The sequence below is a fragment of the Sebastes fasciatus genome, chromosome 7 (genome assembly GCF_043250625.1).
Source record: "Sebastes fasciatus isolate fSebFas1 chromosome 7, fSebFas1.pri, whole genome shotgun sequence".
NCBI lineage: Eukaryota > Metazoa > Chordata > Actinopteri > Perciformes > Sebastidae > Sebastes > Sebastes fasciatus.
In genome coordinates this window covers 36,058,245-36,078,316 of record NC_133801.1, presented here as the reverse complement: position 1 = coordinate 36,078,316, position 20,072 = coordinate 36,058,245, and the positions used below count along the sequence as shown (strand labels likewise).

Below are 20,072 nucleotides of genomic sequence, written 5' to 3'. Positions count from 1 at the left end.
TCAGTATGGACTTTGTCAAGGTTCTTCTTAAATGTAGATCAGTAACCATGCTCAGATAGTCTGCTATGGTGTACTGTCGGTTTAGAGCCAGATAGCACTGCATTCTGCTCTGTGCCTTTGTCTGTGTTTACCAATAGGTGATGTAGTTTAGTTTGAACTGTGTTGTAATCTGGTTGAGTCTAATTGGTGGTCTGTTCTGTTCCTGAGGCCTTGGTGTGTTAGTGGAGAGGGTTGGTGAACTCAGCCTCTGTCTCTCTCTCGCTGCTCTCTCTGTGGGAGGAGGAGGCTGCCGGGCAGCTGCCGGCCAGCTGAGCTGTGTCAGTGACGTCAGTCTGTGACGCAGGTTCTTCCTCCATCACTAGTCGAGCCCACTGACAGAAAACACCTAGAAACGAAGCGAGCCTTCACGATCTGTGGAAACATGTAGTTAGATCACACAGTTCAGCACATTACGACAACAGGAGGTTTGGTGGAGCAGGTGAGTGTTGATGCTCAATATGAGCTGGATTAATCACTGTCACGACGTTAGCTAGCTAGCTGAGGAGCTAACGGTAGCTCCTCAGCTAACATTAGCCTAGCCAAGATGACGACGGTGATGATGGCGGATAGATCCGTTATTTCCAGCTGCGGTGATGGAGTGTTTCAGCAGGCAGTCTGCTGTTAGAGCTGGATGTTAGTTAACAATCGGCTGACTGAATGTGAATGTGTGCACTGAGCTGCTGACTGGCTGTATATTGAGCTTTAGATTGAGTTTTAGACTGAGCTCAGTACCAACAGAGGAGAAGGTCGTGTTGGCAAATGGAAGGTGAAGCTGCTGAAGTACGTTTCAGGATCACCAGTGTGTGTAACTGCAGTAATGGCCAACCCGAATAGACCAACAAGAAACTGACTTCAGTCTCCAGACTGCTAGCTAGCTGCTTCACAGCTAATGGAAGTAGCATGTTGTAGCGTTAGAGACGCGGTTAACACGGCTAACGCTTCTTAAGCTCTATATAGAGATCTATTCGTAGCCAACAGCCACGGTACATGTTCTCGACCTCTGATGAGAAACTGTGTCTGAATGTCACCATGTTTTTGTATCGCTAGCCTGCTAGCTAGCCTGCTAACGGTAATGCTAACCCATCTGAACCTCTTCCTCCATCAGCACCGTCACATGGACAGTTAACATGGGGGGCCATGATGATGAAGATCTGCCATATGTAGTGAATAAACAGAAACACGATGAAGAGCTGAAGAACCAGCTGAATGACAGCAGTCACTGGTGCGAGCAGGAGGCCACTGGCAACAAGGCCAAGTGGGTGAAAGAAGGCCAGAACCAGCTGAGGAGAGTAGCTGAGAACCAACAGGACCAGGACCACAACTGCAATATCAGCCAGAATGGGAACAAGGAGGACTTCCCCCAACAGATCAGCACTCAGGAAGAACAACAGGGAAACCAGGAGCAGACCAAGTCTCCCAAAATAGTACTGAGCCCAGGTCTCAGTCAGGAGGAGTCCAAGAACATCCTTAATGAGCCGCTACTCATCCACACTCTGGAGTCCACAGAAGAGAAAGAGACAGAGAGAGAGGAAGATGATAAAGAGAAGGAAAAGACATCAGAGGAAGATGAAGAGGCATCAGGAGACACCAGAGGAGAGGGGACAGAAGATCAGAGTGATGTGGAGTCTCAGAGAGACGCCAGTGTTGTGGGGAGAAATGCCTGCCTCCTCTTCTCCAACATGAATGGGACACCAAATGATGAAGAGTCCAGCTGGCCTCCACTGTCTCAGGACAACCCGGCCGACAGCTCTCCAAACGGCAACAGAGGTAAAGAGAAGTACAGGGAGTTAATGTTTAGGCTTTAATACAACATTAGACATGCTTAAAGTCAAAGAGCAGTTGGATGTCGCAGCTTGCACAGACAACAAGATCCATGAACAACATACTATTATTAGATGGAGAAGACATGGTGACATGGATTTTATTCTAAAAAAATAATACACGGAGCATTAAGTAGATGAATTGCAGATTGAATGAAAGGGCAACACTCTACCCCCCCACCCCCTTTTTTTTTGTTGCATTTACAGTATAGGCAATATATAAATACTTGGTTTACTGGTGTATAACACACTGTAATGTAGTTGTAAGCAGATATAGCCTAAATGTTTATTATTAATGTACATAGCAACAACTATAACTCCTCCTGTGCTGAAGTGGAGGCTGGTGTATAAACACATAATTAATGACAATATAGTAAAACAAAATTGTAATAATATCAAGTATAGCTTTTTTGGAGTTATAATTGCAGTCAAATACTGTACATTACTAAAAAACACAATATAACTACATTATACAGTAGTGTGTTAGAAACCAAGTATGAACTGTTTGTAGGCTGCTTATAAATGCTAAATTGGGAGACCTAAAGTAAAGTGTTGTATCGTACTTGTTGTGTTCATAATTTGCACACTTTTCATATAGATATAATGGCAGATACTGTAGTATATCCATATTGTTTTTGTAATCATTAACTTGTCACAGAAAGAGCCCAAGGCCTTCTGTTTCACTCCAATAATCTTCAAACAAATTAATGCTAAATCTAATGTCCTCCGACTAATATATCAATATTATATTAATAATATTATATTTTATAATCTGTGTGGTGGAGTGGGGTGAAACACTTAAAATCTGTGCAATTGGAAACAATTTACATGCTCTGTTTTTGTGCAATATTGATTCGGTGAGCCAGGTCGGACATTTTGGTTGGTGATGCCAGTGCAGTCTCATTTTATCAGTATAAGTGTTCAGTTATATTATAGTAGTATAAAGTTATGTATAGTAGTTGAATATACCAATGCATAGGGTATAGTAGAAGTATAGTAATAATCTAACCCAATCAGTATTATGTCAGTATTCAGCAGTATTTTTTAAAGGTCACCTATTATGCAAAATGCACTTTTCCATGTCTTTTAAACACCAATATCTGTCCCCAGTGTGTCTACAGGCCACCATAGTATCATAAAAGACCATCCTCTCTCTTTTTCTCCTGCTCCATCTCTCAGAAAATGGGTCTGAAAAAACGCTGAGCAGCACTTCCTTAAACTGGTGACGTCATTTTCCAGGCCATATAAGGGTTTCCTGGTGGGACGGTTAGAACTAGGTAGAAAAACCTCCAGCTAGGTGACCCCGCCCACAGACTGTCTCTCGCCATCCGCCTCATAACTATAAGCAAAGTATGCTCCTACTTCTGTTAGTCTGCAAGAACCAGCAGAACAGTCTTCATGTACTCCCATCATCTGAGATAAATATAACATGTTCTTTCACAAAGGCTTTATGTAATTACACTGTTTAAACAGGTGATATGAAAAATGTATTTGATGTCATGCATGTAGAAGGGTACAGGTAGTAAATAGTGACCTTAAGCAACACAACACATTTCTGTTTCACAGTCAAACTTTATTTGAGTAGACAGATGACAATATTAATTATACACAGCATTTTGAACGTGAACAGATAATTTGCAGCTCTGACAAACATTTCACAGCAGAAATATGGCAATAACTGTCTGACAAGTAAAACCATTACTCTGAAACACAACATAACGTAAATCCTCCCAGTAGCTGCTGATACTGTGGTTACTGAGCAGTTTTTATATAAGTTCAGTTATGTTGAGAGAGACAGGATGAAGTCTATTCCAGCATGGTAAACTACGGTGAGTGTAACGTTAACCGGTCTGTAGTCATGGTAACACAGAGACAGCTTCTACAGTAAATAATATACCATTACTCTGATTACTTTACTACGTTTATCAGGTGTCTTTTACCAGAAATAATGAACTGACTACTGTTTCACATCTTCTATTTTCCACCCTGATGTTCACTGTGTTTACACACCGTCACATGTAGCTACATGCTAACATGTTAGCTCTGTAATGTAGCTACATGCTAACATGTTAGCTCTGTAATGTAGCTACATGCTAACATGTTAGCTCTGTAATGTAGCTACATGCTAACATGTTAGCTCTGTATCTCCCGTGTAAATGGAACTATCTGCTCACAGCAGATGTTTTCTTCTCCACTGGGATGATTCTGTCGGTCATTTCTCACAGATGGATCTGTGAAGACAAACGTAAAACAGATTGTATGTTTACGGTTTACAGAGTTTATGCAGAATGTAAATACTGAGCTAACTAACAGAGCTATAAATAGCATTATTTACCTGAGAGAAACCGTCAGGAAAACCTGGAATCTGGACCGCAGATGTTGTTCATTTCTCGCCGATTTCGAATCAGATTCCTCCGATAACGTGCGCTGTGTGAAGTTTCTGGTTTATAAACTTTGAAGTAGTTTATATGTGAATCTTTCCTGCTGCTTCTCTCTCTGTAGCTCACGGCGAGCTGCAGGGAGGGGGAGAAAGTGACGCTGTGTTGAGGGCTTTTGATTGACAGCAGAGGCCAGGAAACGCTGACCAATCAGAGCAGACTGGGAGGAGACAGGCTCTGAATCAGGGTTTTTCAGACAGAGGGTGAAAGCGGCTCTATGCAGGCAGACCGAGGCAGACAGTATGAGAAGAATAAAGGGCTTTTTGAACATTACAGCATGTAAACATGTTCTAGTACAACATTAAAATGTATCTATGAACCTGGAAATGAGCATCATATGAGACCTTTAAGTCAAAACAATCAAAGAGTGGAGTGAAGCAACAAAAGATTGCTGTGGTTATTGGTTGGTTTATAAAGAAGATAGACTGCTGGCCACCGTGAATCATCATCCCTGTTCTGTGTTTACATTCCAGTTTATCTGATTGTCAGACACCATACCTAACCACAGTTTGTTTTGTCTTTTAAACAATTTCCTGTTCCCGTGTTTCTCCTTTGCTCCTTTCCGTTCAGAGTCCTTTTGGGATTCCAGTGCCTTTGAGACTGACACAGACCTGCCTTCAGGGTGGATGAGGGTGCGCGACACATCAGGCACATATTACTGGCACATCCCCACAGGCACCACCCAGTGGGAGCCTCCTTCACCCCTGGGTAAAGTTGGCGACTCCATGATGTCCTCCACTATGTCCCTGGAGACTACACCCTGTGAGGAGACTGAGGTGAGGTCTAATGCACATTTTGCTGGGATAGAGGCGAATGGTGTATGAGTCTGTAGACTCTAATATCTTCTGTTACATTTTCCAGGAATCCTGGGCTCACCTTTCCAGCACAGATGAAGCAGTCGGTGAAGGGGAACTGTGGAATGTAAGTTGTAGCAAGGATGTAATTTAGTGTACTTGAAATACATGAAAGATGGGTTTTTACATATTTTCACATTTTGGCAACAACAAATAGTTTTGGATTGGATTGTCTGTCAAGTCAACATCTTTGAATAAGTGAAAGTTTCCATTGTTAACTGTTTTTTGTCTGTGTCTTCAGGAGGAGGGAGAGGTCACATCTGATCAAAGTCTGAAAGAGTTTGAAGGAGCAACTCTACGCTATGCATCCATCAACCTGAAGTATGTGCTGTTAAAGCTTTTTGAGTAGTTAATAGTTAGTATATTATCACCTGTTCTTATTCTCTTTCTGTTGCTTATCCTTCTCTCTTTCTCTGTCATTGTAGTTACAATTGCTCCCAGTCTGAAGAAGAAGAGAAGCTTGCTCCACTCTGCACAGATTTAGAAACTAAGGTAAATCACTGTTTCATGTTGGATCTCTCCAATATGTTGAGAGTAAATTAGGGTCTGAAAACCTGATTGAGTATGAAGAATACTGTCATTGCTCTTGAGACAAAAGACTAGCTTCAGAACTGGTGCTGAAAATTGCTCTGAAACATTTAGGATTGATCAAATGCAGAGGGAGACATTTTTCCACAGAGATTTATAAAGTATAACGTAACCTATAGTTATTTCCAATCAGGACCTTGAAAAAGCAAAAACACCTTACATTTTTACACAGCAGGTTGAGGTGTCAGACCAAATGATGACTTTTTCTTGTTGTATCTGTACGTTTGTAGCCAAGCAAGCATTTTTCTAAGTTATGGAGTAACCAGCACAGCTAAGTGAGTTGTAAAAGAGTGGAAATAATGGTAGTTCACACTACACAACTTTAGCCCTGATTTTCAGTTTTTGGAGCTCCCTGACAGATCAGAGGCAAATTGGTGTTGGCTCACCGCTCGCACATCAGCACTCGAGGGTCATGTGTGAGCTGCTCAAAGACACGAGCCGATGCCTCACAGACACATTCCAGATATCTAGCATGGTAAATATCTGGATCTGTCGGGGACTCTGGCCTTGAGCTACAGCCACTGAGAGCGCCAGACACGGGTTGAGGGGAAACCAGGGGGAGGAGGGGTAACAATAGGAACTTACTTTATTATATTATATATTTCATATTAATATTATATTACTTACTTTGTTTATGTTGCATTTGCAACACAGAGCAAAGTTGTTGTTGCACCTAGAGGAATAAATAGTAAGAAAGACATGTGAACATGTGCCAACGACAACATCAGCGATGTGTCTCTCGTATGGTGTTGAGTCATTTACTGTGTATTTCTCGCATGTTTTCATGACAAAACGTAGTTTGGAGACCTCATCGGGGATTCCTCCTGATGATAGATCTTGTAGAGTGTGACCCCCTGTTGCCGGTCAGTCATGTAGTGGGAAAACCACAACGACTTAAAGACTCCTGATTACAAGACAGCAAGTTGTGTAGTGTGAACAGTACAGCAGTCAGACTTTGAAAGTTGGTTAGTGTGAACTTGACTTAAGCAGCATCAACTTACAGAGAATCCAACACAACGCATATTTCCACCCTGTCCTAACTTAATTGTTCTTCAACTTCCCTGTGCTGTCCTGTTTTTTGCTAATGTGCTGAATGTGTGTATTGTCAGTGTTTTGCAGTGCGTTCCCTGGGCTGGGTGGAGATGTCTGAGGAGGACATGGTACCCGGCAAGAGCAGCGTTGCTGTCAACAACTGCATCAGGCAGCTCTCTTATCACAAACACAACCTTCATGACACTGCCGGTATCTGGGGAGAGGTGAGGGGATTTTACTGAGTCACACAGACAATGGCAATTCCTGTAATGTCCACTTTGATGGAGATATGTTTGAAAATGCTGTTTACTTGTCAAAAGTTTTCAGTGTGCAATCAGAATTTTATAATTGTATTTTTTTCTACACAAAAACAGCAACACTCAAATCTCTTTGAGTATATTTGGTGGTTATTGCTTAACAAAGTGATTGATAACATCACTTCATCCATTGGGAAAGTGTTACTATAATTCCAGGTATTTTGAAGCTGTTAAGAAATGTTTCCATGTCTATATTGGGATGGCAATGGATCAGCGTTCAGGTCGCGCCCCCCGTCAGTACCCAGGCCCGCCTGGGGAAGCCAATGATCCTACCAGCAGACTAAATTCCAAGAGACAACGCCTGAGAGCCAAATCGAAGAATCTTAGTCACAGTCCCCAAGCCGAAAGCAGTAACCACAAACAGCCCCAAGAGCACCTAGCGGTTGGACCTGCCCTCCGAATACTACAACTTAATGTTGAAGGCCTGTCTGCAGCCAAGCGGAGCCTCATCGAAGTCCTCGCTTCCCAACATTCCATTGACGTTATCTGCCTCCAAGAGACTCACGTTGGCACAGAGGAAGCAGGCCGCTACTCCATCAATGGCTTTGATCTTCTGTGCTACACGCCCCATACCAAACACGGACTTGCCACCTATGTGCGCTCTGACATAGTTGAAGCTAACCATTTGACAACAATCAATTTCTCTGAAACCATAACCACTGGCGGTTTTCACATCGTTAATGTATACAAGCCCCCGAGTGCCAACTGGGATCAGCAAGTCCTACCCACTTTCCCCCACCCTGCCATCTATGTGGGGGACTTTAACTGCCACCACCCTGACTGGGGATACCCAGCAGTAGATGGTGATGGTGAGGCACTTTCAGCCTGGGCATCCAGAAACGACCTTGTTCTGATTCATGACCCCAAACAAAGAGGAACATTCCACTCAGCCAGGTGGAATAAGGACTACTCCCCTGACCTGTGCTGGGTCAGCTCTTTGAATGGAACCCCCTATCCTGCACAGACCCTCATCCTTGACGACTTTCCACACAGCCAACACCGGCCCTCACTTATACACATTGGCCTACAACTCCCAATCATAAACAGCCCAAGGAAGATGCGTTGGAACTTCCGAAAAGCCAACTGGACGAAATTCAGTGAAACTCTGGACCGGAGTATCGTCACCATCCCACTCCAAACCATCACTGTAGATGAAGCATACAATCGCTTTTGCAGCGCCATCTACAAAGCTACCCACACAGCAATTCCACGAGGCTACCGACCCCTCTATGTCCCATGCCTGGACGGAGAAAGTGCTGCCCTCCTACAAGCCTACAAAACATCAGGGGACCCCGAGATGGCAGACCATCTCATTGAATCACTATCTACAGCTCGGCGGAAAAAATGGGAGGAGACTGTAGCAGACCTGAATTTCACCCGCTCAAGCAGAAAATGCTGGAGCCTCATCCGCCGCCTTGGAGCTGCACAGAAACCACCTACCCAAAGCCGACCACCTGTCACACCCAATCAAGTTGCGTCCCACCTACTGACTATTGCAAAAGCAGCCCAAGACAAAAACACCAGAAGATCAATTACAACTGAGCTAAAGGCACACAGAAAAAAGCTCAGAGAGGAAAGCAACCCTGAGCCTTTTGAGGTCGCTGAACTGGAGAAAGTCCTGCAGGGCCTGAAATGTGGAAAGGCAGCAGGATATGATAACATCTCTCCAGAGTTCATGAAACATCTGGGCCCCCGAGCTCTAACCTGGCTGACCCAATTCTATACCAGGATAATACAGTCAAACTCAATCCCAAAGAAATGGCGGTCAGCAAAAGTAATTGCCATACCAAAACCTGGTAAAGACCACAAACTACCAGCAAGCTACCGCACAATCTCTCTACTCTGCGTCCCTTTCAAAATCCTAGAACGCCTTATATTACAACGCGTATCTCCAGGAGTAGAAGAGATTCTTTGCGTAGACCAGGCCGGTTTCCGCAAGGACCGCAGCACAGGAGAACAAGTACTGGCCCTAACCACCTTCATCGAAAATGGTTTCGAGCGCAAACTGAAGACAAGAACAGTATTCCTCGACCTCACAGCTGCCTACGATACTGTTTGGCACAAAGGCCTCCTGCTAAAACTCACAAAAGCACTCCCTGCCTGGGCAACAGCAACAATTAAAACTCTGCTAACTAACCGGAGGTTCAGAGTTCACCTTGGACAGAATAAGAGTGCATGGAGAAAACAGTCAAACGGACTCCCACAAGGGTCAGTCCTCGCCCCAACCCTGTTTAACCTTTACACAAATGATCTACCCACCACTAAATCCCGTAAATTCATCTACGCTGATGACATCTGTCTGGCAACCCAAGCACCAGACTTTGACTCTCTGGAACAGGTGCTCACGGAAGACCTCGCAAAGCTGGACCAGTACTGCAAAACCTGGCGCCTAAAACCAAGCCCCGCTAAAACAGTCTCCAGTGTATTCCACCTCAACAACGCAAAAGCTGCTTCAGAGCTAAATATCCAACTCAGCGGACTTAAGCTGAAGCACGCCCTCAACCCAACTTACCTGGGAGTGACACTTGACAGGACCCTATCCTTCAAGGAACACCTGAAAGGAATGGCAGCTAAGGTGAAGACTAGAAACAACCTGCTCTGTAAGCTCGCTGGCTCAAAATGGGGGGCAGCAGCCCCCACATTGTGCACCTCGGCACTGGCCCTTGCTTACTCTGCAGCAGAATACTGTGCCCCTGTTTGGTCCAGGTCACCCCATACACACCATGTGGACACCCAGCTCAACACAACCATGCGAATCATAAGCGGGACTATTCGTTCAACACCACTCCCCTGGCTCCCTGTCCTATCCAATATAACCCCCCCACATATCCGGCGAGTAGCATCTACTCAAAGGATGCTTCAAAAGGTCGAAGACTCTCCCCATCTACCAATCCATGCAGACATCTTCAACCCACCCACTGCCCGTCTTCCATCTAGACGACCGATATGGAAGAATACCCCACCAGCCGACTTCACCATCCAATCAGCTTGGGAAAAGGAATGGGAGTCCAAGGATGTCCCAAACAAACATCTGGTGTCAGCCCCCACCCAACAGGTCCCTGGCACCAACCTGCCAAGGATACAGTGGTCAACTCTTAATAGATTCAGGTCCGGACATGGCCCCTGCTTGGCCAGCCTTCACAAATGGGGCAGCAGCCCAAGCCCATTGTGTGCCTGTGGAGAGGTGCAAACAATGGAACACATCATTGAAGCTTGCCCGCTCCACAGTCTAAAAGGAGGGTTAGACACCCTCCATACAGCAGACCAGGAGGCAACTGCATGGCTCAAGGACTTTGCATTCGCTAAATAAAAATGTCTATATTTATATTGGATTTGTAGCAAAATACCTCAAATCGTAAAAGTTGCAATGTATACTAATACATGCATAGATATATATAAGTCAAAAATCCAACCTGTTGGGTTCGCTAGTCACGGTTCGGGGCGTGTATGTATTGTTCGGTTCATTTGATATAGGTTATGAGGCCCATTGTGTGCTTTCTTTCATGTGGAGTTAGGCTCCCGTTTTTTGTCACACTAGAAATGGGGAACAGCCTCACAGTTTTCAGTCAAAAAAGGCATGCGCAGAAAAAAAAAACTTCAAACTTCTCAGTTGGCACGGATGAAGTGCAGGTTAGGAAATGGCGAGTGGACACGATAAAGTACAGGATCTGCTGCAGCATCGTTTGGCTCTGCTGTATGGGAGCATTACGGATTTAGTGTTACCATGAAAATGACAGGAAAAAAAGTGGTGGATAAAACGGCGACTGCGTGAGCACCGTGCAACACGTGCGGTTTATGTTAGCGGCAACACTTCCAATATGATGAACAGTTTATGAAGACATCACTCCGGTGTGTCCGTTGATAGCACAAGAAGAAGAGAGTCTGGTAGGAAAGAGCAACTCCTTCTCCACGCAGCATTTAAACAGCCTCTACATTCAGACTCAGACTCAGACTCAGACAGGACAAAAAAACACAACTAAAGCATCGGGGAGGTTTATAGTGAAAGATATGCAGCCTTATGCAGTCGTGGAGGACGCTGGATTTCAGCATATGATTAACGTAACGTTACTTGAGCCACGCTATAATATTCCCTCTCGCTGACACTTAAGCAACACAGTAATTACGAACAGACACAACTAGGAATTGTGAAAGAATTGTCCAACACAGCCTACATAGCTCTTACTACAGACGGATGGACATCCAGGGCGACTGAAAGTTACTGAACTGACTGCCCACCACGTCACTTTAGAGTGGGAGATAAAATGTTATGTTTTACAGACGCGCCGCCTTAATGAGAGCCACACAGTGAGCATCTCTCTGAAGCATTGACACAAGCAACGACAGATTGGAAACTGGAGAGGGGCAACAGCACGATCTCTGTAATTTGTTTTATATTTATTGATTATTTTCAAGTAACAGTGGCACAGAAATCCAATCCTCCAAATACTGCACTTTATGAGTGGAAAAACTAATCTTTCGAATAAGAGCTGATAATCAGGGAATTGAGACATAGGTTATATTGTTGTTGTTGTTTTTTAGTATAGTTCTGGTTGAGCTTATGCTTCAATTGATGTCGATGGCCTTAGTCTATAATTACATCATATTTATATGAAAATAACAAAGCTTTAGTTTTTGTTTGCACTAATGACTGTAGAAGACTTATTCTTTCAATTAAGATTTGACAATGAAGAAGTGTTTATGTTCTTTATGTAAGCAATACTTTTGTTAAAGCAAACATTTGTTACCTTATTTTTGCCAAATAAATGAAAAGCGTGTTGAAATCAGAACATGACCTCCTCACTGTAACATAAATGTACCGAACCGAACCCAAAACCGTGACCCCAAAACTGTGATATGAACCCAACCGCTCCACCCCAATAGACATCTTAACTTAATAGTTGAAATACTGTGTGTGTGTGTGTGTGTGTGTGTGTGTGTGTGTGTGTGTGTGTGTGTGTGTCTCTCTCTCTCTGTCTCTGTCTCTGTCTCTGTCTCTGTCTCTGTCTCTCTCTCTGTCTCAGGGTAAGGACATGCTGATGGTGCTGGAGAATGACACTATGAACTTGATTGACCCACTGGGACAGACTCTGCTTCATGCTCAGCCCATTGGCAGCATCCGTGTTTGGGGTGTTGGCAGAGACAACGGCAGGTCAGTAATCCAGCGTACCATATCAAATATGAAGATGGCAGAACTACACATGATTTATTTATGGCATTAGCACCCAGGTGTCAGTAACCAACAATACTATTTGCACCCAGGGTGGAATAGCCAATGTGGTGAATAACACCCGGGTGTATATAGCATGGCAGAAACAAGTATCCAGGTGTCCGTAGCCAACGATGTTATTTACACCCAACCTGGGCTCACATTAGATACTTTGTGTTCATGTACTGTATATTTTTCCTAAACCTAACCAAACTGACTGAAAACTGAAAATATAATTAAAAAAATAGAAAATAACAAGTCAACTAAGTGAAAAATACCCATTCATTCACCATAACCTACTCCTTGCATGAACGTTGTCGCTCTATATATTACTACTGCTACTACTAATACCGTGTGTAAATGGACAAACAGCTGCTGTGTGATTATTCTCACCCAGGTGCAAATAGACACTGTTAATTTATCTAACTTCTTAAATTTGCTTTAAACAACCCTTGCTACAAAAAGGCTCTGTTTGATCATTGGCCAGTTCTATTTCATTTATAGTTGTACTTGAATAACCATATGTTTTTCATTTGACATAGACGATAATACTTTTATTCTAGTTCACATTTTTGAGTTGTGTGAGGGTGCTCAGTGAAAGCATCTCTCTAGTGAGTTAACTTCAATTAGACAAAAGCATCTCTAAACTTTAATTTACAATGAACTGAACTCTTTACTGGATTTTTCTCATAAAAGGTGCATTATGGTAAATTTACATGAGTTAAATACAATTTTAGCTTCAGTCAATGTTTGTCAAATATCCTTCCTGACTTGTGTTAGGACAACAACTCATTTGAATGTTCTGCCATAATGTTTTATTCCCGTTTAAAATAATGTACCACCTCCTGCAGTTGTGACTCATTCATGACTCAGAGGCTCGGCATTCCTAAAGAAATGGCTCATGACAAGCCCATTGTACTCTTGTACTCTTTTTACTGCACGCTGCTGCCCTCTGCTGGATTATTAAGAGCCCTGCAGACAAAGAGAACCCTGTGACTGTTCCTGCTTCCTGTCTCACTGTTTCTTAACAATGCTGTTTTTTCTTTCATGCTGCATTTTCCATCATGAACAGGGAAAGGTATACATTAACAATTCATATCTTTAAGACTTTATAAAATGATAGTGTTGTGCTGTTGTGTGTGCTTTATGTGCTCATAAGCATATATTTGTTCAAACTGGCTCATACATGTATGCTGTATTAATGATTCAATATGTAAATGTGACCTTTCCATTTGGTTTCACCTGCAGGGATTTTGCTTACGTGGCTCGAGACAACCTGACTCAGGTTCTGAAGTGTCATGTTTTCCGCTGTGACTCACCTGCCAAGAACATAGCCACCAGCCTCCATGAGATGTGTTCAAAGGTCAGCCACAATTGGATTTAATTTAGTTTAATTATGAATTCAATGCAATATCTTGATCTCTCATCAACCCTGAATTTCTTACTTGAATATCACATCTTTCCTTCCCCTTGATTTGACTTTAGATAATGATGGAGAGGAAGGCAACCAAGCCAGGAGTGAGCAGGCTCAGCTCTGACCCGAGTAACCCTGTAGTCATCCCTATTGAAGGTAAAGCAGAGTACCTTCAGGGCCTCTCACACTTTGAATAATTTTAATATTCAAAGTGTTGAAACAGGTCACTTAATTCTTCCTCCTTTCTTAACAGAGTTTCCTGCTCCGAAAAATGAGCTCTTCCAGCGCTTCCATGTTTATTACCTTGGTTGTGAAGCTGTGGCTAAGCCAGTCGGTAAGAAAACACCTTCAAATAGATAGAATAGTTTGTGTAATTACTTCAGCTGGTTGTGTCTTGGAATCTTAACTATACTTGTTGTGTCCTGATCACAATTCAGATTTTGGTAAGGTTAATGCATTGTATAATGTGCTTTGTGTATTTCTCAGGTATGGATATAATCAATGATGTGCTCGAGGCAGCAGTTAATGACAAAGATAAAGCTGACTGGACTCCTGTCTCAGTGAATATCGCTCCAGCCACCCTCACAATACTTTCAAAACAGGTAACAGACAACTAACTGAACATGGGTTACTTGAACTCAGGGAGGGTGATACAGTTATTTGAAATAAGGTGCCAAAATTTTACCGTGATGTGCTTTTACTGGGATGTCAGCAATATGTTTCAGTGTCTTAAGTGTTGCAATATTTGCGTGTTTTACTTCAGTAGGGCTGTCACAATATCAGATTTCACTACACGATTATCGTGGCCAACAGAATCCACTGTAACAATATTATTGCGATATCTATAGAACATTTGAGAAAAAAAAACCAATTACAGGCAAATCAATTACAGTCAAAATCCATGTGTGGGGAGGTGGAGAGAGAGTCTGCAACCATAACTGTACAAAAGTGTGATTTAAGAGGCACTGGATCTTTAATACTATATTATCATATGTGTATTATTAACATTATATCAATATTTCATTTTTAAATATCACGGTTATTGTCAGCAACGGCATATTACGACACCCCTACTTCACACGTATAAATCTTGTTTTTAAATTCTATAGTTAAACAGCGTTAATTCAATCTGTTTAATATTTAGTAATGTATCCTTTTTAAGGTCTGGGATTAACATGTAAAACATATACCACTTAAAGAATGGAAAGTAGACTTTGTGAATGAATTTACTGTCATTTGTGTTTGTAACCAGAGTGAGGAGGTGCTGTCAGAGTGCAGGGTGCGTTTCCTGTCTTTCATGGGTGTGGGAAAGGACGTCCACACCTTTGCTTTCATCATGGCGGAGGGTCCCCAAGATTACACCTGTCACATGTTTTGGTGCGAACCCAACGCAGCTAGTCTGAGTGAGTCTGTACAGGCGGCCTGCATGGTGAGTCAACAACAAACACATGAGATGAAAAGTGTACAGGTGGAGAGATGAGATGGACATGTAAATAACTTACAAATGATTTCTGAGGAATCTTTAGTTCTGACAAGACTTCACTTCATTGTGTCCCACAGTTGAAAGCTAATTTGGCAGAAATGTGAATGGCCATTGTTTCTATGCCACAAGCTAGTGTTTGAGTTTAGTCTAGTGTCTGAGTTTAGTCTAGTGTTTGAGTTTAGTCTAGTGTTTGAGTTTAGTCTAGTGTCCGTCATAAAACAGATCTGCTGTTTTCTTTTTACAGCTTCGCTACCAGAAGTGTTTGGATGCACGTCCGCCCAGCCTGGCCTCCTGCCTGCCGACTCCTCCCGCTGACTCTGTGGCTCGACGGGTCAAGAAGGGGGTGCAGAGTCTGCTGGGCAGCTTTAAGAGCTACAGGTCAGGCTCTCAATCCCCGTGAGTTGGAGTGAAGATGATCCACAGTTCATTAAACACAAGGTCCATCATCACAGCCCCTTCTCAATGTCACTTCTCTTCCTCTCATCCTTCTGCCACAGTTTCGCCTTACGACCGTCTCACTTGTCTAGTCACTAGTCTGGTGTGTGGAGTAGTTTGTGGGGAAATTAGTGTGTGAAAAGATTTAATTTCTTTCCTTTTTTGGCCGTTACTTTCTCATTTTAAACTCCCATCTCCAAACAGATGAAACCCTGGCATCTATATTTTTTCTGTGCTGGGATTATTTCTGTGAGTCTTAACTATTTTTGTGTTTTAACAGAAACAATGCTATGAATGTTGGATATGGATGTAATATATACAGTATTTACATGCAGGCGCTAGACTTTGATTGCTAGATTCTCTCACAGAAATTTCTCGTTCTCTTTCCCTCCTCGGTGCAATTATCATCTCTAACACTCCTCCTTTTCTACTTTTAAACAAGGTACTGTAACACAGCCGTCGTCAGTTGGTGTCAAGTATCCTAATATTGATTTTCTAAAATATCATTGCACCTCTCTCCACCACCTTTAGGATGTAACACAAGCGCTGTAGGCGTCTCAGTAGTGTGCCACGTATAGTTCTATGTCCCTCCCAAACAATGTATTTTAGTCTTCCAAAGAGCTGTATGGTCATCTGTCACGTAGTGAGCAACCACTGATTTGAGTGTAGTGTGTTTCTCATACATTCTGCATGAACATTTGCAAGTTCAGTGCTAGTGTGCAATAATCAGATGTTCCTGTATGGTGTGGTGACACGATGGCTGCCTTGTGATTCATTTGTTCACTTTAATGAGAGAGTCTGGCTGGATTTGGGTGCGAGGCTAATGGAACAACAGAGCCATGTTGAAATTCATTATCTTGTGATAGAAATAATAGTAATAAAAAATACAAACTCTGGGTTTTCACACCGCCGTTCACCCCCACCGTCTACTGAATAGTACTGTAGAAACTCACCACAAGCTGCATGTTTTGATAGCTTAGAGTTCTCGCTGCTTGCAGCAGTTTAGTGCTTAAGACCCATCAATGTATCCTGTAAATTCTTTCTCTGTGTTTCTGTACGGTAAGAGGAGGATGGAGTTGATGTGTTGTTTCGTGTTTCATAGGCATGTCACTCTAGTTAGTGTCAGTGTTTATCATAAGCTAGCAGTAGAGAGTTAGACTTCCTGTCAGTTCCTTCAGACTGAAAAGATGAGAGCAGATTAATGTTTGTATTTACAGTTTGTGTATATGGGAAACCCACAGATGATTTCTCTCCAGTGGTTTACATTTTTATTTTTTCCTAGGCCACATTTTGACACGTGTGTGCCCGGCCACTCCAGTTAATGTATTTTTTATTGTTTCCACACATTACAATGTACACTATTAAGATGATATTCACATTAGTTGGTTAGATTGACTTTTTATAAAGAAAACACTAATTAGCCAAGTTGTATTTGATCTTTATGTGTCTGTCAGTGATCAATACTGTATGTAGCACAATAGTACTAGTCCTCTCTAATATTAAAGATGCAGTTTGTAAGATCTTTTGGTAATTTTGACCTCTGCAAGGCATTCGTTTGGCCACATTGAGACATTGGTAGCTACTTACTGGATATCCTCAGGCTAACTGACTCCACTACATATATAGATCAAAATAAGACAAAACTACAATAAATGACAACAAATGATGTGAAAAAGAATGTATAGACATAACAAATACAACTTTGAACAAAAGAATCCATCTCTGAAACAGTGATTTGTTAATGGATAACGTTGTGTCCACGTCATCATGCTGATGTGAAGAAGTGAGACTGTGTTAAATGTTTCAGTCTAAATGGTGCGTAATGATACACCTATGGTCTAAACTAAAGCCATTTTGAAGTAGTTTTGATTAAGTTTCATTTACCTGTTATCAGCATTGAATTGTTCATAACTTTTAAACTTTCTAAATGTTTTGTTTTTCAAGAAACACTCATATTTGATATTATTTTTATATCTAAAAAAAAAAGCTGAAATCATAAGTGTCCCCAAAGTAGTGCTAAAAGAAGTTTAGTATTTGTAAAATAGCAACAAAAGATATGTTTGAAACATATGGATTGGAAATGAATCCCATTTGAGTATAGAGATAGATACGATAGGGAAGTGTGACACTGACCTTATTGTACGACCTTGTCACCTCATTTTGAAAGCAAAGCGGCGCTTTCTAATGACTGGCCTTTATCAAACTTACATTCATAGATTCCTCTAGATGTTTTTAACATTTTAGAAGTTGTCACTAACACTAAATCTAAACTAAAACTCTTACCAACTGCTTCTTTATATGTGTAAGATATAACACTAATGCAATTTAGTCTACATCGACTCATATTACTGCCATGTCACTCATGTGTCACTTGGAATTCTTTTTCCTTTTTCAAAGTGTGCTGTGTCCAGTCGGTGGCAACACTAAAGCCAGATGAGTCAAAGAACATTAGCAGATTAAATTATTTCTGTTCATGTAAATTAGGTGTATAAAATGTATGTATATAAAAGTCACTGCACAATAAATGTGAACATATCCTAACTGTTTATCTATGTGGTCTTTTAATATTTCTGCAGTGTTGTGGTTGTGTGAAGCCGAGTGGTTGTGAAGAGATTGGTTTCCACAGGGCGGGTCTGGATGCTACAGCTTGAAGATGTCTCCTTTGGTTTCTGCTTGTGGAAGCATCCATTTTTTTCATTTTCTATTAATGGCTTTATCTTTCATTCCCAGCTTTTTCCATTAAAATGTAAAAGAAGCCACACACAACCTGTCTGGCTCTTTTGCATATGCATTAAAGCTGCTGACAGTGGTTTTACCATATGTATTGACAGACCAGCCTCGCAGAGCGTGAACCCCCCGACCCCCCCGAGTCACCTGTTCAGTTCATATCAGCACTGGTGCCCCCACCTGGTGAGTTCAAAAGGATGGGTGGGGCTGCTTATTGTTTCCCTAAGAGATGGCTTTTGGAGATGAAAGGTGCACATCAAGTGGAATCCGCAGACTGGTAATAATTTGCTCCACACCAATATGAGGACTGCCCTGCCAGCGGGGTCCTGGAGCAGCGGGACAGATCAAGGCTCTGGCTGTAATCGCTTCCTTTTGAAGAGATAGACTGGGACCTCTGTGCTGGGCCACTTACTGACTTCAGTTTGTATAGATGAAACATATCTGACATCCGTCCACTGTCGTAGTCTGTCCTGTTGCATCATGTGTTAAACCTATCGCTGCATTTTAAAGCAAAAAGGGCTGCTTTTTTAAAACACTGCTGAAAATATTGCTCAGGTTTACACCACAGGAATCGGATTGGCTCCATCTCTTGACAGATTACAACTCATATATACACTCAGTTGTCAGTTTATTAAGTACACCTAGCTCAAACTAATACAGTCTTGCAGTAACCTTTATGAAGGTTAGCCAATAATGTTTAGGTTTTGTTGAAACTGATTTGGTAACATTTGAATAATTTTTTCCAGACATTCAGTGAGCAACACGTCTACCACCAGATGTGAAAAACCATTTACACCACAAACAATCTGTCAGTTCTCTCAACTGTGGAATAGGTACCATCATATTGCAACACAATCTACCTCTCACAACTTTTAAATTTACTTTCAAGTTTAATTGATGAGCCTAACTACAATTTTGTCAATTGTTACCTTCTCTTTCCTGCCGTCTTTTCTAGCATTTGAATGTCATATATATGTATCTTATCATAATTGTTCATTTATTATCGGTCAAATCTAATTTTAGTTGCCATTGTTTTCTTTTTCTTATTGGAGATGCATTCAAGCCTATTTGGGATGACGATGTTGGTCCACCACTTTGGTCCAGAATGAAATATCTCAACAACTATTAGACAGACTGTCATGAAATATTGGTTCAAGTTCCTGTCTTCTCCTCTAGCGCCACCAGCGCCTGTTCAGTAAAATATCTCAACATTCCCTGAATAGACTGGCCCCACACATTCGTGGTCCCCAGAGGATGAAGCCATCTAGCGCCACCAGTAGGTTTGTGTTTTTCAGTGAAATGTGAACAACTTTTGGATGGATGGATATGAAACGTGTCCAGGCTTTCACGTCCCCCTCAGGATAAATTATAATAATTTGTGTTCAGCGCTAATTAGCAAATGTTAGTATGCTAACACCCTAAACTAAGATGATCGACATGGTAGACAACATGTTTTGTGATTGTGTGCATGTTAGCATGCTGGCGTTAACCCTTTAGCAGCATTAGCTCAGAGCAGCACTGCCCATGCAGCCCCAGAGAGCTGTAGCATGGTTGTAGACTCCGTCTCCAATCCACACTACTCACTCATTCTAAGCAGGTTTTGGGTACGTATATGTGTTTTCACTGGAAAACTTCCTAAAAGAGTACAATCAAAACAGTATTTATACTAAAAGACCTTTAATGTTTGAGTCTGCTGTTGATGGACACTATGCTTCCCAC

General features: G+C 42.0%; 1 protein-coding gene across 2 annotated transcripts; it reads left to right on the top strand.

Moving 5' to 3' along the window:
- The first annotated feature begins 324 nt into the window (after positions 1-324).
- apbb1 (amyloid beta (A4) precursor protein-binding, family B, member 1 (Fe65)) lies at positions 325-18,167 on the top strand. Of its 2 annotated transcripts, none has more exons than XM_074640515.1 (14): positions 325-478; positions 1,145-1,806; positions 4,868-5,073; positions 5,159-5,218; positions 5,393-5,472; positions 5,577-5,643; positions 6,849-6,995; positions 12,110-12,237; positions 13,543-13,657; positions 13,780-13,864; positions 13,962-14,042; positions 14,195-14,310; positions 14,961-15,137; positions 15,436-18,167. In XM_074640515.1, the coding sequence occupies exons 2-14, from the start codon at positions 1,167-1,169 to the stop codon at positions 15,589-15,591; spliced, it is 2,058 nt and encodes a 685-aa protein (XP_074496616.1). In that variant the 5' UTR covers positions 325-478; positions 1,145-1,166; the 3' UTR covers positions 15,592-18,167. The 2 variants fall into 2 exon arrangements, with proteins under 2 accessions (XP_074496616.1, XP_074496618.1); XM_074640517.1 differs by lacking the exon at positions 325-478 and adding an exon at positions 693-819.
- The last annotated feature ends 1,905 nt before the right edge of the window (positions 18,168-20,072 follow it).